The 25,039-nt window shown below is 27.8% G+C and overlaps 3 protein-coding genes and 1 pseudogene across 3 annotated transcripts in view; 2 read left to right on the top strand and 2 right to left on the bottom strand.

Annotated features, from left to right (window-relative positions):
- LOC108723323 (fatty acyl-CoA reductase 1) overlaps positions 1–5,279 on the bottom strand; it is a 10,685-nt gene extending 5,406 nt beyond the window's left edge. The window contains exons 1-7 of the mRNA XM_018448998.1: positions 4,775–5,279; positions 4,045–4,190; positions 3,868–3,977; positions 2,897–3,089; positions 2,456–2,698; positions 1,955–2,131; positions 1,796–1,873 (exon numbers count right to left, since the gene is read on the bottom strand). Coding sequence (XP_018304500.1) covers positions 1,796–1,873; positions 1,955–2,131; positions 2,456–2,698; positions 2,897–3,089; positions 3,868–3,977; positions 4,045–4,190; positions 4,775–5,230 — 1,403 coding nt within the window. The 5' untranslated portion in view covers positions 5,231–5,279. The remainder of the gene's footprint in view (positions 1–1,795; positions 1,874–1,954; positions 2,132–2,455; positions 2,699–2,896; positions 3,090–3,867; positions 3,978–4,044; positions 4,191–4,774) is intronic.
- A 2,500-nt stretch (positions 5,280–7,779) lies between these two features.
- LOC108723215 (uncharacterized) lies at positions 7,780–8,984 on the top strand (annotated as a pseudogene).
- Positions 8,985–9,149: 165 nt separating this feature from the next.
- Positions 9,150–17,924, top strand: LOC108723322 (axonemal 84 kDa protein). The gene is made up of 14 exons (XM_018448997.1): positions 9,150–9,223; positions 9,519–9,705; positions 10,504–10,644; positions 10,944–11,018; positions 11,152–11,351; positions 11,488–11,666; positions 12,344–12,616; positions 13,011–13,172; positions 13,248–13,401; positions 14,461–14,746; positions 16,559–16,654; positions 16,813–17,025; positions 17,293–17,400; positions 17,697–17,924. Exons 1-14 carry the CDS (start codon positions 9,150–9,152, stop codon positions 17,835–17,837), a joined length of 2,289 nt encoding a protein of 762 aa, XP_018304499.1. The 3' UTR covers positions 17,838–17,924.
- A 2,052-nt stretch (positions 17,925–19,976) lies between these two features.
- LOC108723214 (fatty acyl-CoA reductase 1) overlaps positions 19,977–25,039 on the bottom strand; it is a 7,571-nt gene continuing 2,508 nt past the window's right edge. Inside the window, exons 4-10 of the mRNA XM_018448775.1 lie at positions 23,523–23,771; positions 23,033–23,178; positions 22,755–22,864; positions 21,552–21,751; positions 20,757–21,016; positions 20,179–20,355; positions 19,977–20,061 (exon numbers count right to left, since the gene is read on the bottom strand). Coding sequence (XP_018304277.1) covers positions 19,977–20,061; positions 20,179–20,355; positions 20,757–21,016; positions 21,552–21,751; positions 22,755–22,864; positions 23,033–23,178; positions 23,523–23,771 — 1,227 coding nt within the window. The remainder of the gene's footprint in view (positions 20,062–20,178; positions 20,356–20,756; positions 21,017–21,551; positions 21,752–22,754; positions 22,865–23,032; positions 23,179–23,522; positions 23,772–25,039) is intronic.

Here is a 25,039-nt window from a genome sequence, read left to right as displayed (position 1 = left end):
CTCTTTCCCAGTCAATGTAAAGCCCCAGACACAATGCGAGGGAATAGCGATAGCGATAGAAATTACACAATTTAAACCTATCAGAAATTGTGTAATTTGGTATATCCGATTTCTGATAAGTTATTTTTATCGCTATCACTATTCTCTCACATTGTGTCTGAGGCTTTACATGCAGTTAGCAACAGCATTATTCGAGCAATATATAGAATATACTAGGGTTGGCAAGTAACGCGTTCTTTGTAATGTCGTTACCGTTACAAGTTACTTTTTTTGATAACGATTGGGTAATGACGTTACATTTTCTTCTGAGTAACGTTCATGATAACGCATTTTTGGGGTAATGGTAACGATTTTACTAGTTATTTTTATCGTTACTCTATTTCTATTATAAAAATTTTAATTGTAACTAGAGCGTATATACATTTATCAGTTTTTAAGTTTTATTCCTCTACTAAAAAATAGAATTCTGATATCTTTTTGCAAAGATTACTTGCAGGAATTTAATTACGCATATAATGGCGTTTTTCATTGGCAGAACTAGTGCGCATTCAGTGCACTTTAAAGCCGTTGTACAATCGACGTAAAGATGTATGGTTAATAAAAATATAGAACGAGTTAAACCGCGAAATCCTCAATACATTTTATTATACTATTTGATAAAATATTCTTTAGACACTTCATCAATTGAGATATCTCATTTTTACATTTAGAGTTGTGTACAACGGCTTTAATGTGCATTGAGTGCTCACAAGTTCTACCAATGAAAACACTATAATATTCTATTAGTGTTAAGAAAAGAAAGTAACGAAAAAGTAACGACCCGTTACGTTTTGAAGAACAGTAAGGGGCTCCGCACAATAAAAGGAACAGGGAACAGAGAACAGAGAATAAGAATTTCAACCTATCAGAAACTGTGTATTCTACAATACATAATTTCTGATAGGTTGAAATTCTTATTCTCTGTTCTCTGTTCCCTGTTCCTTTTATTGTGCGGAGCCCCTAACGAGTTATTTTTATGAGGTAACGTTGCCAACCATGGAATATACATTATACGTTGGTTTTATGCTTGACCGAACCGAAAATGTGTAACATACCGATCAGTTTTAGTTTTTTCTCAAATCGACTTGATTAGCAATATAACATGTGTAAGAATTTATATTATTCCTTAGGATTTGTAAAACTTTTTATTTAATTGTTCAGACATTTAAGCGTTGCAACTAGACGAAATGTCTAACAAACAAATGGCTCTTCTGAGTAAAACTAAAATTAACAAGTTTCTAAATGTAGTTCGGCCAATGTTACAATTTATGAAAGCTTTCGTCGGTTGTCGAGTTATATTTCCACGTTACGACTTAATTTCCAGTTGACAACACCACGATCGATCAAACAGCGCTGTGTATACGTATCTTTGTCGCTAACGCGACATTACGCAAAGCAGTCTTTAATTTTCCATCTGCTTATTAATTTTTCTATTGCTTCGAATTGTCTTCATTAACAGTTTTACCGTTAATCTCAATTTCATCATAACATAATTTTTTCGCTCCGTGTGCAGTGCATTTAACGTTATGTTAAGATATTTAGGTGGCACGCGTTCAGTGTGATTGGAATTTTATAATAAGTACGACTAATCTTTTACTTTCAATCATTTGTAAAGAATGCGTCAGTAACATGAAACATTGCTATGCTTTTTGATTAGTGTCATGAAGAAAATTTGACGAAAAAACAGACTTGAGAATAATCAAAGAGTTATTTAGTAAGTATCGATTTTCTATTTTATATAAAAAATTTATCTCACCTTTTATAGTGACGTTTAGATGCTTCTAAATTCATGCTTTCATTTAACAAATATATTTTGGCACCAATTATCCCGTCTCTGTGAATGAAGAATGATGTTAATGTAGATAAATAGAATTTTATTACATTATAATTTATAACTATATAAGTAGTCACTCACTTAAAAAATTGTAATACATCGATAGTTTGAAAAGGGTATCCAAACTCTTTTTTATTATCGGCGCTGAGATCATCCAATATATTTAACAACTTTGCATTAACAAATTTCCATTGATTCAGCAAAAAATATGACAAAGCGCTGTTAGACACGTATACTTTTCTTTGTAATCTGAGCAAGCTACGAATATTGAATACATTACTAAATATTTAACTGGTATCTAGACGAAGAAACTTACGACAGGTTTTATTTTACATATTTTATAATTTAATTTTAGGAAATAAAATATAATCCACTAACAATAAACGTTTAAAAGAAATATTTCCCATTTATTTATTAATTGTTTTTCTTGGAAAATATTTTGTTCAAACATCTATTATTGCCAAAATTAAAATGCGTGTATAATCGGAAGTTTCTATTATAAAAAAATTTTTAATTATAATTTAATTGTAATAAGTTTGTATAAAAATAAAATAAATTTTTATATATTTAAATAAATCTTACATTGGGCGCACACCAAATAATTTCAAAACACCATCCAAAAAAATTGCCGGGAAAATGTGTAGTAATAACACCGATATATAATATATGTAAAAATTTTTGGTTATTGTCGTTTTTGGGTTCCAAATTAAATTTTCCAAAGGTATATCCTTTATAATGTCAATGCCTGAATGAACTATATTTTGTAAGTTCAAGGGCTTTATACCATTTCCAGAGCAGTTATAGACATCAATTGTTTTGTTCTCACTAAAGCATAAAATGTGCTATGAATTTCTATATAAATTGAATGTAATATTTCTCCTAGCATTTTAAAATGTAACACATTAAGGACTTAAGTTGTTTTATTTTATCGTAAGTGTCGCTCTTTCTCGCGCTCTCTCTCTCTCTCTCTCTCTCTCTCTCCCCTCTCTCTCTCCTCTCTCTTTTTCTTCTATCTTCTCTTACGTTTTGATTCCACGTTTCCAAGTTGCAATTATCAGAGCTTTAATGGTTGCATCAACTGGCATAAAATCAGAAACAATGTTAGGATCACACCACAACACACGCAATATGCCTTTGCCGCCACCAACTAACATTCCAACAGGCCCGTTGAAGTTGTCAATCCAGCCAACAATAGGTTCAAACGATGTTGATACAACTAAAATACAAAAAAGTAATTTGATATTTCTTAATGTCCATTCCCTACTGTATATAATTTCCTGTATAATTTTATGTTAGCTTGTTTTTTAATTATATCTTAGTTTTTATATTTAATATAATATTTAATTTGAGATATATTAATAAATTACTTTATATTTTGCATTATCTAATATACACATTATATGAAAAACTAAATATTTTGTTAAAATATTATTATATAGAGTATCTGATAATTGTATCTACTATTTTTCTTGAGCAGATAAAGCGTAAAACAAAACAAAAAATCTTTTACCATAAAAATGCATCCATATGATTTAATGACAAATAAATAGCAATGAAGAAAAGGCAGCCCAGCATTACGTGACATTACGTTGGAGTACTTGTGTGGGGAGGCATTGGGGAGGAGTATGCTTCTTACAACCGTGAATATGTAACGCTGGACTTATTCTTGTCACTGAATCGTGAGGATACATGGTCATTTGCAAATCTTTGTTAATTAATTTCTTATTAATTATTGAGAAACTCAATGATATACAACTAATTCCGATCCTTTTTTTTTACATATACACATAACATTAATCTAGAACAGAAAGTGTCAAAGATATTTTTGCATTTTTTTTTAATAAAACAACAATTATTTACATTTTTTTTACAAACCTAAAACAATTCTAACAAAAACATTAAACCAGGAAATTTGATTAACATAAAACTAAATTTATATATAAACAATGCAAGTAATGATTAAAAGCATAGGTGTATTAGCATTACATACGCACCAATCGATGGCCTGATCAGTACGCAAGGCAATGATCTGGAATAATCGCTTATCACTTGCTCAGCCAACTTTTTAGTAAAAGTATAAGTGTTTGGTATCGTTCCTAGAGTTCTGTAAATAAACGTGAACGTTTATTTTAAAAGTGACAATATGATATATCGCCCTCTATAAAGCTTACTTTGCTGTTAATATTTCAAGAACGTGTTCGTCGATGGACTCGGCAATCTTTATCATTTTTTTCCAGTCAAATTCTGAAGGATATAAAATCTCGTCCACTACGGGTTTGTCGGTTTGCGTATACGTAGAACTAACGTGCAAAAGAACCTAGAATTATACATTAAATATTGTTAATATCGAGAAGTTATTTTGAGACAGTAGACATGTTCTTAAGTAATACGCTTTGCATTTGGCAGTTTTCATATAGTCCATTCTACAATGTTAAATATGAAATTAAAATAAAATTTCTTTTTATCATAAAGAGAGAGTTTTACGGGTTGCTAACTGAATTAACAGTTAACGAATTTTGTTTTTTATCTTGTTTATACTTGTTTACCCTATTATCGTACACAATATATTTGTATACGATACTTATATGATATATTTGAATACGATACTATGTAGTATATTGTATAAAATTTTCTATGTTTTCTTTGGAGTTTAAAATTTTCAACAAAAAAATTAAATTTATGTTTGTGCATTAATATAAATTTTTATTACAATTTGTTCAAATATTTTTGCAGTTAGTTATTCAATTTTACGTATTTTTTTTACAACTTACATTGAAACATATAAGTTAACATGTGAAATTATTAATAAAGATTTTATTGTTTAAAATTACATTTACTTATGATTATTTGCACGAAACTATTATAATAAATTCGATTTAAAAAAAAATAGTAAATACTTACTATCAATTTTTTCATTTTTTGGGCTAAAATACAAATATCACGTGTCGATCTAGTATTATTGAAGACTGCTTCTTTGAGTCCTTCATCAAATCTAACGCTAGCGGCAATATGGAAAATTATGGATACTCTATCAATCAAGATTTCGCGATCACTGGCTAGCAATCCTAAATTTTCAGCAAGTACATCTCCTGTTATGGGAATGATTTTGTCAAAACTGGATGGTTTTTCGCTTCGTAGTTTGTCGAAAAGTTTGTTATCTAACATTTTTTTAAGCCTATCATTAACGCTCAGTCCCTTCTTGGTTCTTATCAATATAAATATTTCTATTATATCGGGACATGATCGCAGAAGCTTTTCTACGAGAGCTTTGCCTATGAAGCCAGTGGCACCGGTTATAAAAATACTACGACCAGCATAAAAGGCCGGAATATACATATCTGCCGCATTATTTTCCATGTTTAAATGTAACAGAAGTATAATCAATAAAATATATAAAAAATGACAAATAAACAGTAGTAAAAAAAAGAGAAAATGTGATTCAAACGTGGATAAATTTAATAAAAATTCACTTGATTTTTGTAACACAGTACGAAATCACAACACTTTGTCTTCAAGACACAGCAAACGTATGAATGAGTCTAATAAGAAATTGAATACAGGAAATGACATAGAACCTATCTAGTGATAATGATATTCGTGGAAGTTCAAAGAGCAAGATTCTCCATATTTATATATTGATCTACATATATTGTAGATCCTCCGCAAGCAAAATCGAAGGAGTAGAGAGAATAATTCAAACTGTAATGCAACGCTAACTCAAGAACTGCCGTATAATAACCGCAGTATAAAATAGACACGTTGTCATGAAGCAAATATTAATTTGTGATCTCGTGAAAATAGAATTGAGCAGTCAAGTAGAATTGAATAATTAGATTTGATTTTTAAGAATGAATTCTTTATGCATGATGAATTCGTTTCGTAAGAAAACGTTTCGTAAGAAAATCCGGATTTAAATTGATAAGTAAATTGTATAACGTATTTAGAGACGAATAATTGAGCGGAAATGATGATAGGAAAGGATGATAGGAAAGGAAATCAAGTTATTTGTATTGTATTTAAAATAATGGCATTTGATTTTTTTGCGATTCACATGGAACGTGAATATAATTACACAGTCAAAAAACTTGTGTATTTGTATTGGAAACGGTCTACTCACATTTGTGTTAACAGTTCGTGTTGAATTTTTTAACATATTCGAGTGTTAATTTAACATAATGTGATTATGTTATTTAAAGGTTTTTTGTGAAATTGATATTCAATGTTTCTTAGTGTCAAAATGACACTAATTTATGAGTAAATGAACAAGTAACATAAAAATAATGTGTTTTAAAACGTAAATTCTAAGACAAATGAATAAAATACATGTTAATTTAACATATCATAAATGTTAATTTTCTGAAAAAATATGCTTTTACAGTTTATTTACAAACTGTGTCGATATTACCTTTTTTTTTGTGTGTATTCTTTTACATATTATTTATGTAACCTTCGATATTAATTTTGTGTCAAATTAACCCAAAAATTTGAGTTGGACATGCGATTTATGTTAAATTCAACACATTTTTTCTAACTGTATACATCGTGGACAGAACGGTTGCAACACTTTTTTTCGATGAGTTTCGAAACTCATCCTTGCTTCTAGAAAGGTTAAACGTGAATGATTAGATCCATAAGTAAGAATCAATCGCTTGGTGAGCAAGTGTAAAAGAATACACACAAAAAAGATAATATCAACATTTGTAAATAAACCGTGGAAGTATATTTTTTTAACAAAATTAACATTTATATGTTAAATCAACACGTATTTTATTCATTTGTCTTAGAATTTACGTTTTAAAACACATTATTTTTATGTTACTTGTTTACTTACTTATAAATTGTGTTATTTTGATACTAATGCTTAAATTCTAAGCAGAATCGTAAGGCTCGTAACATATTCCTGTAAGATTTGTAAAAAGTTTTAAGTGCTTATACCTTTATACAATATTTTTACAGACAGCTTCTTACTAGCCATAAAATTTGTAAGAAATCGTAGATATTTACGAATAATCGTACGTCTTACGATACATATGCATAAAATTAGAATACTAGTCATAATTTCTTACAAGTTTTACGAGAATACATTACGAGTCTTACGATTCTGCTTAGAATTGACCCATAAGAAACATTGAATATATTAATTTCACAAAAAATCTTTAAATAACATAATCACATTATTTTAAATTAACATTCGAACATGTTAAAAAATTCAACTGTTAACACAAACGTGAGTGGACCGTTTCCAATACAAATACACAAATTTTTTTACTGTGTACATGTATAAAATATATGTTTTGCGCGTCATATCATGTTATCTTCAAATGTGTGCGTGCGTGTGTGTGTGTGTATGTATAAGTTATTTAGACTTTATGGAAAGTTAAAATAAATCTGAAGAAATCAAATTCTGTAAAAATATAACGGCAGAATCTATTTCATCATCGTATTTAGATAATTACATCACAACACGTCTCATTTAATTTAAACAATTTTCCTATTTTGTGAGCTTAATCATTTTAAATGTGTTTTATATTAAATTTAAATTTTAATAAATTATAGTTTTTCATATCATTGACTAAATACAACTAAAAAATTAAAAATTGAAAAGAAACGAAATGGGGGCCCACATTAATACTTTTTGCTCCATGGGTATATACATATCAGTCTTTTCCAGTGCTTATTTTGTTACGCGTTTGACACATTCTTGTTTAACCTCGCTTTTAAAACTAATCAATAATCATCGATAGTTTAATTAAAGTTTTAAATTTGCATAATTTCTTGATTGTAATAATTTTCTCCATTTTATAACGCAATTTATTTAATTAGTATAAATTTAATTTCCGATTTTTGTAAATATTTTTATGACTAATCCCAGAGAACAACCATCATAGATTCTTAGTCTATAATAATAACATGCAATAAAGTAGAGCGTTTGCATTACGCGAATGTACTCATGGAATCTAAAAAAGGAATTGATGGAAAAATGTCACGTTCTACTATTGATAGCTCGATTCTTTTCAGTCCTGGAAATATTATAAAGTATGAAACCAAATAGTATCATAATAGTTTGCATAAAAAGTTATATCTATTGACAACTTAAATAAACCTTATTTTAAGAAATTTTCTTATCGTTTAGTAATCATTAGTTTCACACAAGGTTTTTATTCTATCACTTTATTAAGATTTTTCTGTTTGTAGAAATTCCATTCAGAGAAACGTTGGAAATCCAAAGGAAGTAATTGTTGAAGCAGGAAACAGAATTGGAGATAAGGTACAAGGCGAAACAATATCATTTTTTGGAAATAGTAATTTCTCACGTTCTATCTCGAACTCTGAAACTGCATATGATGAATATGAAGAAGACAAAGATTATGTACGTTGGCAATTACCGAAGATGAAAAAATTACCAACTCTCTCATCCCTAGTACGTTTTCGTTATGTTGATTATTTATCTAGAAAAGAGCTATAGAATTAGATGTATTTAAAACATAATTATTGGACTTTTTTAAAAAAAGAAAAATATTTGTTAATAATTTGCCAATTTTACTTTTGAATATAGCATACTTTTTTATCATCAGTACTTACATGATACCTTTCATGCGTTCTAATATATCAATGAAAGAATAAAATATTTATATCATAAACGAATTTTTTTAAAATTTATATATTATTTATTTAATAGTGTAATATTGTTTTATCAATTTATTTTTTTTATATTTAAATAATTGCAAACCAGTACATAATTGATAAAGTATTTATATAATGATATTTACAAATAATAAAAATGTATACATAATTTTATACATTATATATAGAATTCTAAATATATCTATATTTTAATAAGAATTAATGAACTGTGAAAGGTAAATGTATATGTATATTAAATAAGATTAAAGCAAAACTTCTTATAAAGACTGTTTAAATTAATCCAAATATGTTTTTTATAGAAATAAAAATTGTATTATAACTTCAATATGTATTAATTTGTTCTAGCTACATGCATGGAGTGCGATACAGGTAATTCTGCTCCCGCAACACTGTACATTTTAAAAATAAAATTATAATTTGCTCTTCCATGGTTGTTTTTTCTTCCAATATTTTTCAAGGTTTATAAATATCGTAGGATGTTATATACACAATGCGAAATAATGCAGCTAGAATAATGAACACTTTATTTCGCAGGTATCAGTTGTTGCACTTTACACATAAAAATTTTATCGAAGCAAAGGATAATTACATCGTTCGATCAATTTAGCCTAAATCTCTAGAAACTGAAACAATGACTAAAAAAGCACTTAAAGCGTTAGAAAAAGAGCAAGCGGCATCTGCAGCCGCTGAAGCTGAAAGAATTAGGTATGAGTTTAGACAATCAATTATAGGAGATAACAATTAATTAAATCTGATTACTTAAATTACACAGTAAATGAAATATTAACACAGAAATGTCAATAATCAACGCCCGTTAATTAATAGTAACGGACGTCTATATAATGTATTATCAATTAATCTATTTTAGTAATTTTTTAAACTATCGAGATTTAATTAAATTAATAAATTGATTAATAAAATATGTTAATACAGAAAATAATTACTCACATTATACTTTGAGCTTTTTCATTATTTTGTTAATAAAATATTTTTAATCAAGAATGCAGATGATTAAAGATATGCAGGAAGAGATACGATTAGAAAAGTACAATACGGAGAGACAAATATTGCTCGATGAACGCGAGGCAGCAATGCGAAAAGTTCAATTAGAAGAGACATTGTCCGTGCTTCACGATTACAAAAGTGCATTTATGAAATACTTATTTGCCTCCGAAAAAGAAGAAAATGTAAATGTTATCTTTTCTTATTTGTATACTTATAATACGAGGGTCATTTGAAAAGTTTTGAGCCTCAACATGAAGATGGTATTACTCAAAACTATTCTGGTACTACAATCGTACATGCTTTGAAAGATACCTGTGAAAATTGTAGCCATTGTGGACGCTCAGTTGTTGTTTGACAGTCATTTGTGCCAGTCGATGTCAGTGATTTTGTAAAAATGGAAAAAATCGAATATACATTTTCAAGGTTCTATTGGAACGGTTTAAGCGAAACGAGTCGGATTTTTTATGTTGATTAATAACTGTTGATGAAACTTGGATCCACTACTTCACTCTTGAGACGAAGAAACAGTCAAAACAGTGGATTACATCCGTAGAAGTCTATTTTGCAGAGTAAGACGCCAGTTATTATTTGAATGGGTTAAAGGGATGGGAGCATCGCTGGGAAAAGTGTATCGACTTAAAAGGAGACTATGTTGAAAAATAAAACTGAATTTTTTGACCAAAAAAATACTTGTTTCTATGTTAGACTCAAAACTTTTCAAACGACCCTCGTAAATAATTATATAAGATGCTTATATGAAATACATATTTTTCTTTATTATATCTAATATACATTTTTTTGCATATGTATAGTTATTAATACTTTTTTAAATCATTTAACTATTTATTCTCGGACAACAAACATTGAATAACAAATATTGAATTAAATACGAATTATAATTGTATTAAACAGGCTTGTAACTCACATAAAAAAAGCACATTTGATAATATCTCTAATTATAACTAATTTATTATTTTCAGTGGACTAGATATATGACTTGCGACGGATTGCCAGATCCTGGCAGTTTGTCCGAAATGAATACTTTTTTATTTTTATGGTCTATGGAAGACGAAAAAGTTAACATGAACAAATTTATTACGAAATTCAATATCATTATTTATGTACGTAAATTTGAAATAATTAAACCAATTAATAATACAATTATTAATATTCTAATGCAATTAAAAGCAAAAAAATTTTAAGCTACAAAAGTACAATAAATACTTAAATAGTTAGATATTTTATATATATTATGGGCAAAGTCTGCAAATAGGTAATGTCGACATTGACCACTTACGGACTTTGCCCGTAACATATACATTAATATGTCACAATCAATTTAACAAAGATGAGAGATAATATTTATAACGTTTTGTTTTTATTCATCATGAAAATAATAATTACATATTTTCCTTTACAGCTGTTGACGAAACTCAACGAAATAATAGAATTCTCTTTAATTAGCTCACCAGATTATAGAATCGAATGCAAGATGGTGATAATATATTAAATTCAATAATATTATACGCAATCGATTATATGCAATACAATTATATGCAATCAACTTATTATATGTGATTCTTAAGTACATAAAATTTTAATATTTACGTAAGTTAAATGCTTAACAGATTAGACAGCGATTTCGTGAAAAGCTTCAAGAATGGATAAATGCAGCGTGTTACTCTCTTTTGCGTCAGATAGACAGGGATATGGTTCGCGAGAGCATAAAAACAGCAAGATACACTAACATTTCCGATCAAATCAGTTGTTGTATTTGGGTCTTGATAAAATTGCCTGTTCCACTTCAACAAGTCACCGAAAAAGATAGGTACGTAGTAGCATTTAATATAACTTTGCATATACATTTATAAGAACAAATATATTTTTTGCGAAATAATACATAAACGTGACATATCAATTTAATTCACTATTGACTTTAAGCTAGAACTAAATTATTTCGACAGAAAACCTATTGAAGTTTATTTCAAGGAAATTGAGCTGACTGTTAAAATGCCTTTAGACATTGATTGTTATTGTATGGCAATACGAGCATTGTGGGTAAAGTATGATCATTACTCTGATTCTTCGAGATCGTATATTATGCCAAAACTTCCAGAAGAATATGAAAGCATGTATACCATAGGTACAAATTATAATTTGTTTACGAATTTTATTCTTTAATTTATTAGTTTGAGTAAGAAATGACGTGTTAACGCTAAGATATTAAAATAATATTGTATAGAATTATAAAACAATTTGTTAGAAAAAACAATTAAAAATAAAATTAGCAAAAGATATAAGTTAATAAAAATTACCGGTTTTGATATATAAAAGTAACAATGACGAGAGAGAGAGAGAGAGAGAGAACAAGTTTTATTGCTTTCCAGAAAATTATCGTACGTACATATACAATATATCTATATTTATATAGGGTGTTTCAGAAATAGTTGGCCAAACTTAAAGAGCATATTCCACTCATTAAAAGGATGAAATAAAGTCATATAAACATGTGGGTTCAGAAACGCTATAATATATATACATATATATGTATACACATCCGATCTATACCGCTAAGTCGATAATTAGATGTGCACAGTCGATAATTTTCTCATAGGGTAAAAAGCTGGTTCAACGACTCTGATTTACCCTGTATGTATGTATGTATATACAAAATATATATATATATATGTGAAAATTGAAAAGTGTCGTATGAAAGTTTTATGGGTGCAGTAAAACTCGTAAAGAACCATATTATAAATACCTTTATTTTTGTAAAAGAATATGAGTTTATTAAATTTTTTGTTTTTATATATGCTTCAGATTTTTTAACCTATTGTCAAAATGAATATACTACGAAATTAAAGATACGTGAAGAGCAGGTTGAAGGCCGTCGCCTTCGATTGGAAGAAAAAAATGCTGTACTTGAGAAAATGGAGAACCCGCCAGTTCTGGTACCTACAAAGCCCGAAAGAAAAGGAAAACAACAAAAAAAGCCGGAACGAATTCAAGGAGCGAAACGTCCAGAGCAAGAACAAGAATCAGAACAATTATCTTATCTGCCTACACCAGATGAAATTATTTTACAAAGAGAAGGTACAGTTCTCAATCGTGTAGTTCCCAAAAACATGTCGTTGATACATTCATTGAAATTTTGAATTCTTTATTAAAAATTTATTATTATACTTCAACATATGTTAAAAAGATAATGGGTACTTAAAAACATGTTAAAATGAAATACTTTCTACGCTGTATTTAGTATACCATAGCATTATAATATAAATGTAATAAAAATAGAAAAATAAAAGAAAGAAGCTAAAAATTTCATTTAAATGCTTTTCTGGTTAAAAGATTGAAATCTCTAGATGTTCAATTTCACAGAAATTAATTCTTCTTTACATTAATTTATTTTATTGTGGATCCTGTTCTATCTTAAAATTAATGTAATAATGAAATCATTTTAGTAAATGTTCATTTTTCTTGTTTTTAGATGAAACTCGAAAAGAAATTAGAAAACTGCTATTCACACGCTGCGAAAAGACAGAGATAAATTTACGAAAATACAGGATACTTGGTGGCGTTTTACACATCGATTTAGTTTATCAGCCACCGCAACCAAAGGATATGAAAAGAGATACTATGCTTACCACATGTAAGCAATAATTATTTTGATATTACATATTTGTATTGTCAACGTTGTCATTTTTTAACATTATTTTCTTTGCAGTGCAAATTCCTAAAGAATTAAAATCTGTACAATTTTACAAGCCATATAAAGCGCCACCTCCGGCACCGGATTCTGAAAGAACACCAGAAGTAATCGAAGCAGAAATGAAAGCTTTGGAGGCCGCAATGGAGGCATTGGCTCTAGTAACTTTAAAGTATATTTTTTTGATAAGTTAATTATGAATAAAAATTGGATACAACAATAGTAAAATATAAGTAAAAAATTATTAGTATACCAACTTAGTTCGAAATGGTTTCTCGAAAAGATATCTCGACGTCGAAAATAAGTTTAACATTTTCAAAATTTCTGTTGCTATCAATAAATTTTTTACTACAAATTGGATTTCTACTACAATTTCAATTAATTTTTGAGTTGGAAATCAAAACAAGATTGATTCGATCTTTAAACAAAAAAATCTTCAGAATATAAGATTTATGTATCACACATATGTATACAGCAAAATATTGAAAAATATATCAAGTTCTCATTACATATTTCCATTTTTCTATACCTATACACAATTTTTTATCACTCTAAAAAGTATTGAAATTTCAGTGCAAGTTTCGAATCGACAACTTTTTAATCTTAACGATCTCGAAACGATATTTCAATGAACTATTTTATTATGTTTTCGGATAAATAATTAAAAAATCAATAGTTTTAACGAAGATGTAACACAGTATGATTCAAAGAGAATGGACTGCGCGATCCGTATCTAAGTAGTATTCAAATGTGGTCGACAATAATGAGAGAGAGGGATCATGGAAGACAGCCAATCTCCCTTTCATTCTCTCTCCAATTACATTGTTGGATGGAAAAAGATAGAGATGGCTGTCTTCCACGGTCCCTCTTTCTTACTTTTATCGACCATTTTGACACACGGATCGCGCAATCCATTCTCTTTGTCTTTGGTATAACCTAACCAAAATGTAATGCAGTATGACGAATTATATTTTTAAGAACAGAATAATTATATATAATAATAATATGTAATATTATGATTATATATATTTATATATAATTAATATTAGAATACTGTACACGTCTTTTTAAATAAATAAAAGTTTTAAACTTTATGGCCCTATTTATATAAAATTTTAAACATTTTATATAAATTTTAAACTTTATGCTGCTATATATATATAAAATTTCTCATTTCTAATTGTTTAACATACTTATATCGAATCATGTTTCATAAATTATATTTTTACAGACTTCCCAGCTCTATTATTTGGTTTGAACCACCATTAGTGGCACATTGGATACCTGAGAAGAAAATATGGTCTACACAGGATGTACACGATATAAAATACAACGAGGAAAAGCAAACTATCACGTTTAGGACTGGCAGATTAGGTGTCCATGGTCTCGCAACCTTTAAATTTATTAACATCCCTTTCCAAAGTTGGGAGCTCAAGCCTGAAATTAGCAGAAACGTACGCGGTGGTATTGTGCTCAATGTGTCCGCTGCCATCGTTCAAGCAGAATTTGTAGTCAGGGTATTCTATTCTTAAAACTCTTATCAAAATTATTTTCAGCTAGATTAATTAAATACATGAAATACAAATACATAAGATACAAATTTCGTAAAAATGGCGCACACAAAAACGGAAAGTTAAATATGAAATGTTCTATGTAAAAAATAATACAAAATGTTAATGATTTTTCATAACTTTAACAAATATTCCATAAGGTATAATACCATTTAAAAAAATTTATTTTATAAGGTCTATGTAAAACATTATTATTATTCTCAAATGAAAAAAGTTCTATTCGGTCATCGGAAGGTGGATTTTAATGTTTAATAATAGGGGAAAGTGGGTGAATTGTGCGCACCTAAGGGAAATTTGTTGTTTTGGAATGGTTTTCCAAGTTCAAAGCGATATAAATATGGAAATAGAAACTATAAACATTCTTCTACCATTATGTATCCTCATATTGAACAGATTTTCATTCAATAAAGTTGTATTTAGCAAAAAGGAAAAAAACGGAAAAGCGAAAAAATTTCTCGTGCGTCGGGTAATTGTGCGCAAAGCAAAAGTCATAGGAAATGAATGAATTATGGAATGTTGACAAAGAAATCAGAAAATATATTTATTATATTGCAATATAAATATATATTACATATATTAAGCAAAAATACAAAACTAACATAATAATAATGCACATAGACTTTGGCAAAATAAAATGGCAAAATAAAATAATAATACAAAGAAAAAACGAAAAAATTAGTGCTAGTCGTATAATATATGAAAGATGGGTAATTGTGCGCATTTTAAAACGCTTGCGCACAGTTGCCCGCCGCGACCTGACTCGATATGAAATACGATTTACTTCAATATTTCTTAACCATACTTAATAAATAACAGCTCAAAAGACGCACATAATAACATACTTTAATAACGTATGCAACTTTAAACAAACAAATTAAAAATACGGTCTTACCACCTTATTTGAATACTCAAATAACAAGAAAAAATGTGATTTCACTTTTTTGTATTTCTCTAGTTAGGTAGTAACGTATTTACATCGTATCTTTTGTAGTTATATCTTAAGAGGACTACCTCCTGCATAAAAATTTCACCACAGTGATGTCGTCATTTATTGGAAAAGTACCAAATCAGAATGCGCACAATTACCCACTGCGCACAGTTCCTCCACTTTCCACTACGTTGTATTTTTACAATTCCTAATTCAAACTACGCGCCGATTACTTATTGTCGGTCTTGAAATACAGTTTTAAACCGAAGCTGAAGACTACGTAATATTACAAATAAAATTGACAAGCAATTTAATATTATTGATGCTGGTAAGTATCTTTAAAGCACTGTGAATAATTTATTGCGAAAAATATCAGCCGGGATTTGAAGACTGATGAATAATCAGCGCACAGTTTGTTTGAACTGAAAATTATAAAAATTTACGCACGGAGAGAATTTTTTCTTAGAGTTTACCCTGAAAATATGATAGTCGTGGGACAACATTGTATTTCGAAGAATTTTAATGTAAATGTCTCTCATTCATTGATAAAACTATAATAAAGTAAGTTTAATTAATTTTACTGAAATGCATGGTAAAAATCTTTAAAATATTATATTGTACTACAATTTTTTTTTTACCATGTTTTCAGGATAAATTTTAAAAGAAAATTCTCTCTGCATAATATATTATTAGGCACTAAGACTAACTTTACCGAATATGGCTTTCTCATTTATTTATGTTGAATATTTTTCGATTTATTTTTGTCTAAAATATCTAATTATTGTTATTTTGATTATGTTAATATATTTGATAGTTCTTTATTTTCGTAGGAGGACTTGGTCTGCTTAAATTCGTTAGCTGGAGGTATGTCAACGGCACTTAAAGAGATTATTGGAAAATATATGAAGCTGCATATCTTGATTGAGGTAAAAATCGTCAACTTTTACAAGTGATTTGTGTTTATAATAATACGAAAATTGAAATAAGTAAAATTTTGACTAATATACTACTTTTAACGTATAGAGTTAAGAACTATTTAAATAATTTCTTTTGTATGATAAATTACTCTTTTTTTTTCTAACAGAAGATGCGCGATGCTGGATGCGATTTGTTTCCAGAGCGAGACGCTTTCAGTTTTCTTCCGATAAAACATCCAGTAACTGAGAGGCATCTACGAGAATGCATGGCTTTACTTTGCACAGCATATACATTCTCCTGGTCGCGCTGGAACGCTAGTCGACATTCAAGAGAAATCGTAATACAATTCAAGGAACTCCACGGATGTGTTGCAAAAGAGGTCGGACATTAATTATTTTGCCTTTATAAAAAATATAAAATAGTACAATAATGTACGAAAAGCTATTCCTAATATCGCTTAAAATTAATATAATTACTTTAATTTTATTTTTCATTTATTTTTCACTTTTTAATAAAACTAAAATTAAAAAGACAAAATATTGTTTACGTACGTGTGAATGTTAATTTATAAAAAGTATTAATTTTTATTGTACTAAATAATATAAATTAGAATAAAAATTTTTAAATGTCTTATTTTATTTTACAGCGATCAAATTTAACTCTTTTGGTAACTCCTTTGAAAACAGTGATAGTATCCTGCACCGAAGTGAGCTCGGAATTTTCCAATGTACCGTTAGATGGTGAGAACTCGAAGGTAATATAAGATCGATTTAATAAAAATTTTGAGAAATCAGTTAACCAGTTATTAACAATTTATTTTAACAGTTTCAATATATAAATGTGCATATATATGTAAGTGCGTATGCACTCTTAAAAGTGTAAAACTTTTATTTAAAATTTTTTCATGCATATCTTTGACGGTTTAAATGATATATCAAATATCTCTTTATAATAAAGAAAATAAGAAATAGTGAATAAGAGACACAAATTTATCTTAAAGAATAAACAAAATATATAAAGAATAATATACTATAAATGTTTTTCTAACAGTTTTATGCTGATCTTTATCACTTGGCACTAAAGGGCGCTGGAATCAAAAGCCATATATTAATGAAAAATATCTCTTTCAAACTTGTCAGTACCGTCGCAGAACTTTTAGGTCGCACTAATGTAATCAACATGTCATCTTAAAAATTAATTTTAATCAAACAAACAAGTAAATAGCATCTTTTAGTAGATGTATTCACAGACTCACTCACATGTATTCACTCGTATAAAATTTCCTTTATCGTAATGCTATTAAAACGATTTACAATAACTATTATATGTCTTTGCATTATATTTTTTGAATTAATCAAATATTATTATTAAATATTTTTCATTAAATTTTTTACATATAATATAATGTAGTAGAGTAACTCCGGCAAATACGCCGCAGAAATCAGAAAAAATAGAAGGAGTGGGGGTAATTTTCCCACAACTACTCTGTTACATGCCTTTATGTTATATTAGTATTGTGTTATAATTTCAGCCTCTTACTGTTAATATTAATGAAATTATTGTGAGTTGAATCGATTTGTCACTGTAATAAGTAGCGCCATAAATTATAATCTACATAAAATGATTACTGTAGGGCGTGTAAAAGACTTAGTGGTTATTTCGTAATACATACGTGTAGAGAAATAGTAAAGCATGTTGTGTATAGCAAGATATAAGTGCTTTGCTTTCGTATTCTTTGTTTAGTTAGTTGTCTTGTATTTTATATCCCACCTATTTGGGATATACGACATTTTTAGCGGGCGGGATTTATGCCCAAAGTGCGCAGATTGAATTCAATGCACTAAATGCAATAAACGCATTGCATGAAATATATACCTCATAACACTTGTAATATATATAGGAAGATTGTAATTATTATTTATTACTTCATATACATATTTATCATTCTTATTCCTTAATAAAACTTTATAAATGCATTTTATAAGTTACTGTGTCATTTTATGTCTTATTTATAAGCATTATTTATAAATTTTTCATGAGCCGTACATACTCCCCTCTTCCTATGAGTAGCCATATATCCCACTCTTATAGGATATGTATGGCAAAAATGCAAGGGTTTCAAAAAATTCATTTTTTAATACGAAAAATAAATATTTCCGATTTCTAATATTTTTTTCATAGTAGTAGACAGAACAAAATTTTTACTGGTATAGTTCGTTTACTTTAAACATAATAAATAATACTTAATAAATTAAGTTTTTGATAGATGCGGCGTATATACCGGAGTTACCCTATATTCTTTTATAATATTTACATTAAATGAACATAAAAAAGCTGTTGAAAATGGACATATCGTATATAACTCTTCACTTTCTTGCAAAGATATGTGAAGTTTAATTTAAATATGATCTGTTAGAATAATTACTACTTATATTAGATTATATTATTAAGTTATATACTAAGAGTAGATTATAAATATTAAATTAAAATCAATAAAAAAACAATAAATGGCAAAAGCGAAATTGCGTATTGTTTGAGAGAGCTTGCGGAGCGTCATTTGCCGAAGCATTAAATGAAATAAAAGTGTTTAGATATAGAGATTTTAATGTCAAAGTTTAATTGTAATAAATATTTTTTTCATTTCCAACTACCGATTTTTTTCTTCACATCGATATTTCAAAATTTCTATTTTTCTAAAATATTTGAGGATTCTTGTCCGATATGATGACTTTCAAGGTAAAAGTCTCCACTTGAAAGTCATTTATATGAACTTTTTTACTTGAAATAAACCAAAGAATAGCTCTGTTGAGTATGGCAACATACTTAATTAACACCCTGTATACATAAATGTGTATAGTATTTAACTTTAAACACTTGTTTCTGAAATATTTTGATAATATAATAAGTCTAACTTTATAATATTATAAAATTGCTGATTTATTTATATTGCATATCTATTAAATCATAATCTATGATAATCAAGCACATGTATCACTCAATCTTCGAAAAAAATATTTTATTTATTCTCAATTAAAATATATTTTTGTTTATAGTCTTATTATGTTCTCAAAATATTTCAAAAATGAATGTTTAACGTTTTAACATATTTTTAACATACTTTAACATTCTTTTACCATTATACATAATATAATGTAAAAAAATAAATCCGTTGATATATTATCCATAACAATAAATCCGTTGATATATTATCCATAACAATCCAATAGAAATAGCAATTTCCACTATTGTCACCAACAGATATACTCTAAACATAAAATAAATGCAATTAATGTATTTACATATTTTATACATGTACTTTATTTAATATTTTTACCTTTTACTACGTGCTCTGACTGTATCCAGTCTATTCATATCTTCATAAAGAAGAAACTTTTTGAAACCAATTGTGCAATTCCTTTGTATTGTAAAATAAACATTTATTGGATTTAAATTATCATCATTTTAGAACTATACTATAAATAACAAATTACTATTTTACTATTTAGAATTTAAAAAATTATAATATACTCACTTCAGGTACCCTCTAATATCGTAACCAATATGTTCGAAAGAAAATGTATCTCTATCGTCAGATGGTATTGAGGATATTAGTACCAACGAATTTGTATTACTGAATTTCCAGTTATGAAACGAAAAATAACTCACTGCAAGATTGGCCTCATACAGTTGTCTTTGCAGTCGTAAGAACCTAATTTGCATATATTAATATTCATTAATATAAAATGATTTAGTTAGCATTTTTTTATAACAAACTTATAACACAATTTCAATCATATTGTTGAGACTAAAGATTCAGAATCCACAAAAAAGTGGATTTGAAAATAACATGTACATCTTTACAGATATATTATATGTATATAAATACGTATGTAAAAATTTACTCCTAAATGTTTAGAGAAAATTGAAGGTAGACGAAGAGAAAATAAACGCAAAATGGGTTTTTAATTAATTTATGAGAAAAAATATGTTTTTGCTGAAAATGGGGAGTATTTAGCTGTTTCAGTTGCGGTGTATTTAACGATTGAATCAAATATATTATAAAATAATTTGCACTTACTAAATTAACTAAATATTAATTTTAAATCTTACACGGGTCGTCGTCCAGAGAATTTTAAAATTAAATCCATTAATGTAGCTGGCAGAACGTGCAATAATACCGTTAATATATAAAACAGAATAAAATTATCGGTCACTATTGTATTAGGAGTCCAGACAGTTCCTTCCAAAGGTATCTCATCAGTCATAATACTGAGAAAGAACTTAACACCATCTGGATGTGTTAGATGCTTTTGACTTGTACAGTTTAAAATAGTTAATGTAGAATTTACTGTAAAGCTAATAACAATAAATAAAATTTTAAATAAATTAATAAATCGAAAAATTAATTATAACAGCAAATTACAAAAAATTTTGTATGTCATTTTTTATCAGCGATTTGAATTTTAAAAATAAGACAAATATTTGCGAAATTTCAAACTGTACAAAAGCATATAAAATATTATTAAATAATGTTAGTCAGGATTGGATAAGTTAAAGTTAACCTTTTTTTACTATAATATAAGTTAAAGTTAACATCTTTAATAATTTAACTCAAAGAAAATGTAACAATCACTCTTTTGAGAAGAATTTAGATGTCGAAATTCTTATTTTAAATATTAAGTAAATATTATCTTTAAATGATTATGTAACATAAATATTACATTATATAATACTAATAATATCTGACTCTATAAGTTTGTATTTGACAAATATTTTTTTTTAGATTTAACAAATTACATTAAATAAGATGCATACGAACATATTGTAAACATGGATTCATATAATTCCGAATAAAAAAAACTTTCATACATATTTATAACGTATTATAGTTAAAAATGCATATATATGATCATACATGGTTAGTCCTAACTTCCAAGTTACGACTATTATTGCTTTGATGACAATATCTACGGATACTATGTTTATACAAGCTTTAGATAAGCAACATACTCGTATTAATGCTTTTCCAACACCAATCATAAGTCCTATTGGACCATAAATGTTATCTATCCAGTCTGGAATTGGTTCTTTTAATGATGGCATCACTAAAATATAGAAAACGTTTGTTAGCCTATTATTATAACAAATTTGGTCACTTTTATCACATTAGATTAGGATGTATTAAAAATTGCTATACATGCTATATGAAATTAGCAAAGTTACATGTAAAAGCATATGGACATTTTATATTAACTTATATGATTATAAATACTTAACAATGTTATTGTCACGTTATTTAATAAAAAATTTATATGTATTATTTTATTGTCAAAGTTAATTATATTATGCCATTTTATTTAGATATTATACCATTTTATTTAGATATATTATAAACTTTATATAGTAATATTTACTGTGCATTAATTCAATATATTACAAGAAATCAAATTCATCATTATATTATTACTTTATCAAGCCTGTCCAATTGAGCTCCAGAGCCAAAACGCAAAGCCATCGACGCAAAAAAAATTCAGTGTAAGATTTTGGGGACTGTAAAATGTTGATACGCATCTGAGTGACGCTTATCAACACTTTACAGTCCCCGAAATCTTACCCACATTGAATTTTTTTGCATCGATGGTTTTGCGTTTTGGCTCCGGAGCTCAAATTGAACAGACCTGTTTTATATCACTAATGTTATCAAATTTGCCCACCAATATCCAAAATCAAACGAAAAAAACTATAAGACGCTTTAAACACAGCTTTATTTTCTGTATATTTTAATTTTTTATAAGAAACATTAAGTATGTTAATTCATTTATAAGTAAGAAGATTTGTAAAAGACATGAATATTTAATTATTTATATTACATAATCGTAATCATAAAAATAACCATAAAAATATCTATTTTAATATTATATTAAAACTTAAAATAATATACATATGTGTGCGTTTTCATTCTTTTTACTTGATACTTTGTTATCATCTCTACAAAAATTGAACTCTATCAATATAAGACAATGTAAAACAAAATAATGGAGACACAAATATTTTTCATAATAACGTATTAAAATTTTATTCCTAATAATTAAAAAAGAGGCTACATACCAATGGAAGGTCTTATAATCGCACAAGGCAAAGAGGAAGAATATTCCTGTATTATACTTTCCGCTAAATTTTTTGAGAAAATATACGTATTGGGAAAGTAATCCAAAAATCTATACGTAATTTCAAATATATTTGATATTTAGATTTGAATAATGATTTAAAAAATGATATAAATAAGCATAACAAAAGTTTTAAGGAAACAAAAAGAATTTTCTTAATATATATATATAATCTAATTATATTTATGAAATTTATCACGATTTCCATTTGTAACTTACTTAGCTGTAAAAATATTTAAAGTATGCTCATCCAAAGTTTCGGCCATTTTGATTATCTTTTGCCAGTCAGTTACAGGTGGATACGCTTTTTCTCTAATAAATGGCTCATTTACGTGTGTAAACGCTGTACTAACGTGCACCAATGCCTTCAACACATAACAACAATTCATTTGAAAACTATGTTTCCCAAAAATTTGCTTTGGCATAAAAAAGTTTGTATTATAACGATAGGTAATTATATTATAAGTTTATATTAGTGTTGCTGCATTATGGTATTTCAATTATATTTACTTTTATCTAAATTTATTTTGTTTAAACTATTATTAATCTTGAAGGATACGTGTTACAATAATTATTTCAGATAATTCGTGATTAAAATACACGAGTTATTAAAATATTACTGCAATATATAAAATGAGCCATGCAGCATAAGCTAAATTTTTCATAAATACATATGTGTACAATCGCAGCTACTCTCTTTTCGGCTTACAATTAAATTCTTCATATTTTGCGCTAAAATACAGATATCTCTTGTTGCTCTAGTATTAGCAAATATGGCGTTCTTCAAACTATTACTTAATTTTACATCCCCCGCTGCATGTATTATTATAGTCACTCTTTCAACCAGCATTTGTTTGTCCTCAACAGATAAACCTAATTCTTTCTCACTGATATTACCAGAAATTGGAATTAATTTCTCAAAGTTTGAAGGGCGCTCTTTGCGCAGTTTTTCGTATAACTAAAATAGGATATTCTAATTTAAGAAAACATTTTTGTTATAACATTTATACATACATATTAATTTCTACGATGTAGCTGTTAAATAAATTTGCAACAAATAGAACATTTAATGGCATTTGCGACAGGTTTACTTTAAGCATCCCAATTATTTTTTGCATAATATTTATTTATAAAACTTTAATATTGAATATAAGATAACTTTCTTTAATGATGACATTGCAATACAAATCATTTCTAAAGAATTTCTGTTGACAAACATTTAAATTTGTTAATATAATATTTTAATGTTTTAAAAATTTTAACAATATCATGCCGTGCATTGTTATAAACAGGGAATGGAAAATTACTTTTTAAAAATAATAAGTTACAGTTACTCGTTACCGAGTAAAAAAAGTAACAAGTTACCGTTACTAGTTACCGATTTTTAAAAGTAACAGTTACCGTTACTTGAGAAAGTAATTTTTCGTTCTTTTCTGTTACTTTTTTTAAAATCGACGACCGCCAATCACAGCGGATGGATCTAGGGGCTTTCTAGTCTCAAGCGCAATGCACTGTAAAAAAATTTTTATGTAAAATTAAACACAATATTAAAGTAGATAAGGCCCTGCGCACAATAAAAGAAATAAGGAATTAGGAATAAAAAATAAACGATTTCAACCTATCAGAAACCGTGTATTCCGATGTATCCAATTTCTGATAGGTTAAAATCATTTATTCTTTATTCCTAATTCCCTATTTCTTTTCTTTGAAAATGAACAATCCACTCAAAAATATTCATAGCGGAAAAACGAGTATTGAAAACGGACAATTCACTCAAAAATACTCATGATCATACTCACGTATACGTTTCTCGTTTATCAGCGGAAAAACCAGTATTAAAAACGGGCAATCTCCTCAAAAATACTCATACGCATACTCGTTTATACTCGTTTATCTTTACGATATATCGCGAGTGCTTGTGAATGGAACAAAAAGGCAGGAACGGACTAAAAACGGGCTAAAAACGGGCTAAAAACGGATTAAAAACGGTCCATATGAGATCCGAAAACGGTGAAAAGTCTTTATAAGGGTACCGTTACCAAAAAAATGTAACTTCGTTACCATTACAGTTACCAAAGAAAAAAAAGTAACGCAATAAAGTTACCAAAAAAGTAACTTATAACTGTAACTTCGTTACAAAAGGAACGAGTTACTTCCATTCCCTGGTTATAAATACTCCAAAAGACTCCGGGTGAGACCCGTTTGACCACTTTGCGATTGTCCACC

Source organism: Mycetomoellerius zeteki, unplaced genomic scaffold (genome assembly GCF_001594055.1).
Source record: "Mycetomoellerius zeteki isolate Tzet28-1 unplaced genomic scaffold, Tzet1.0 scaffold228, whole genome shotgun sequence".
NCBI lineage: Eukaryota > Metazoa > Arthropoda > Insecta > Hymenoptera > Formicidae > Mycetomoellerius > Mycetomoellerius zeteki.
The sequence above is the reverse complement of the archived record's forward strand: the minus strand, read 5'-3'. Positions and strand labels throughout refer to the sequence as shown.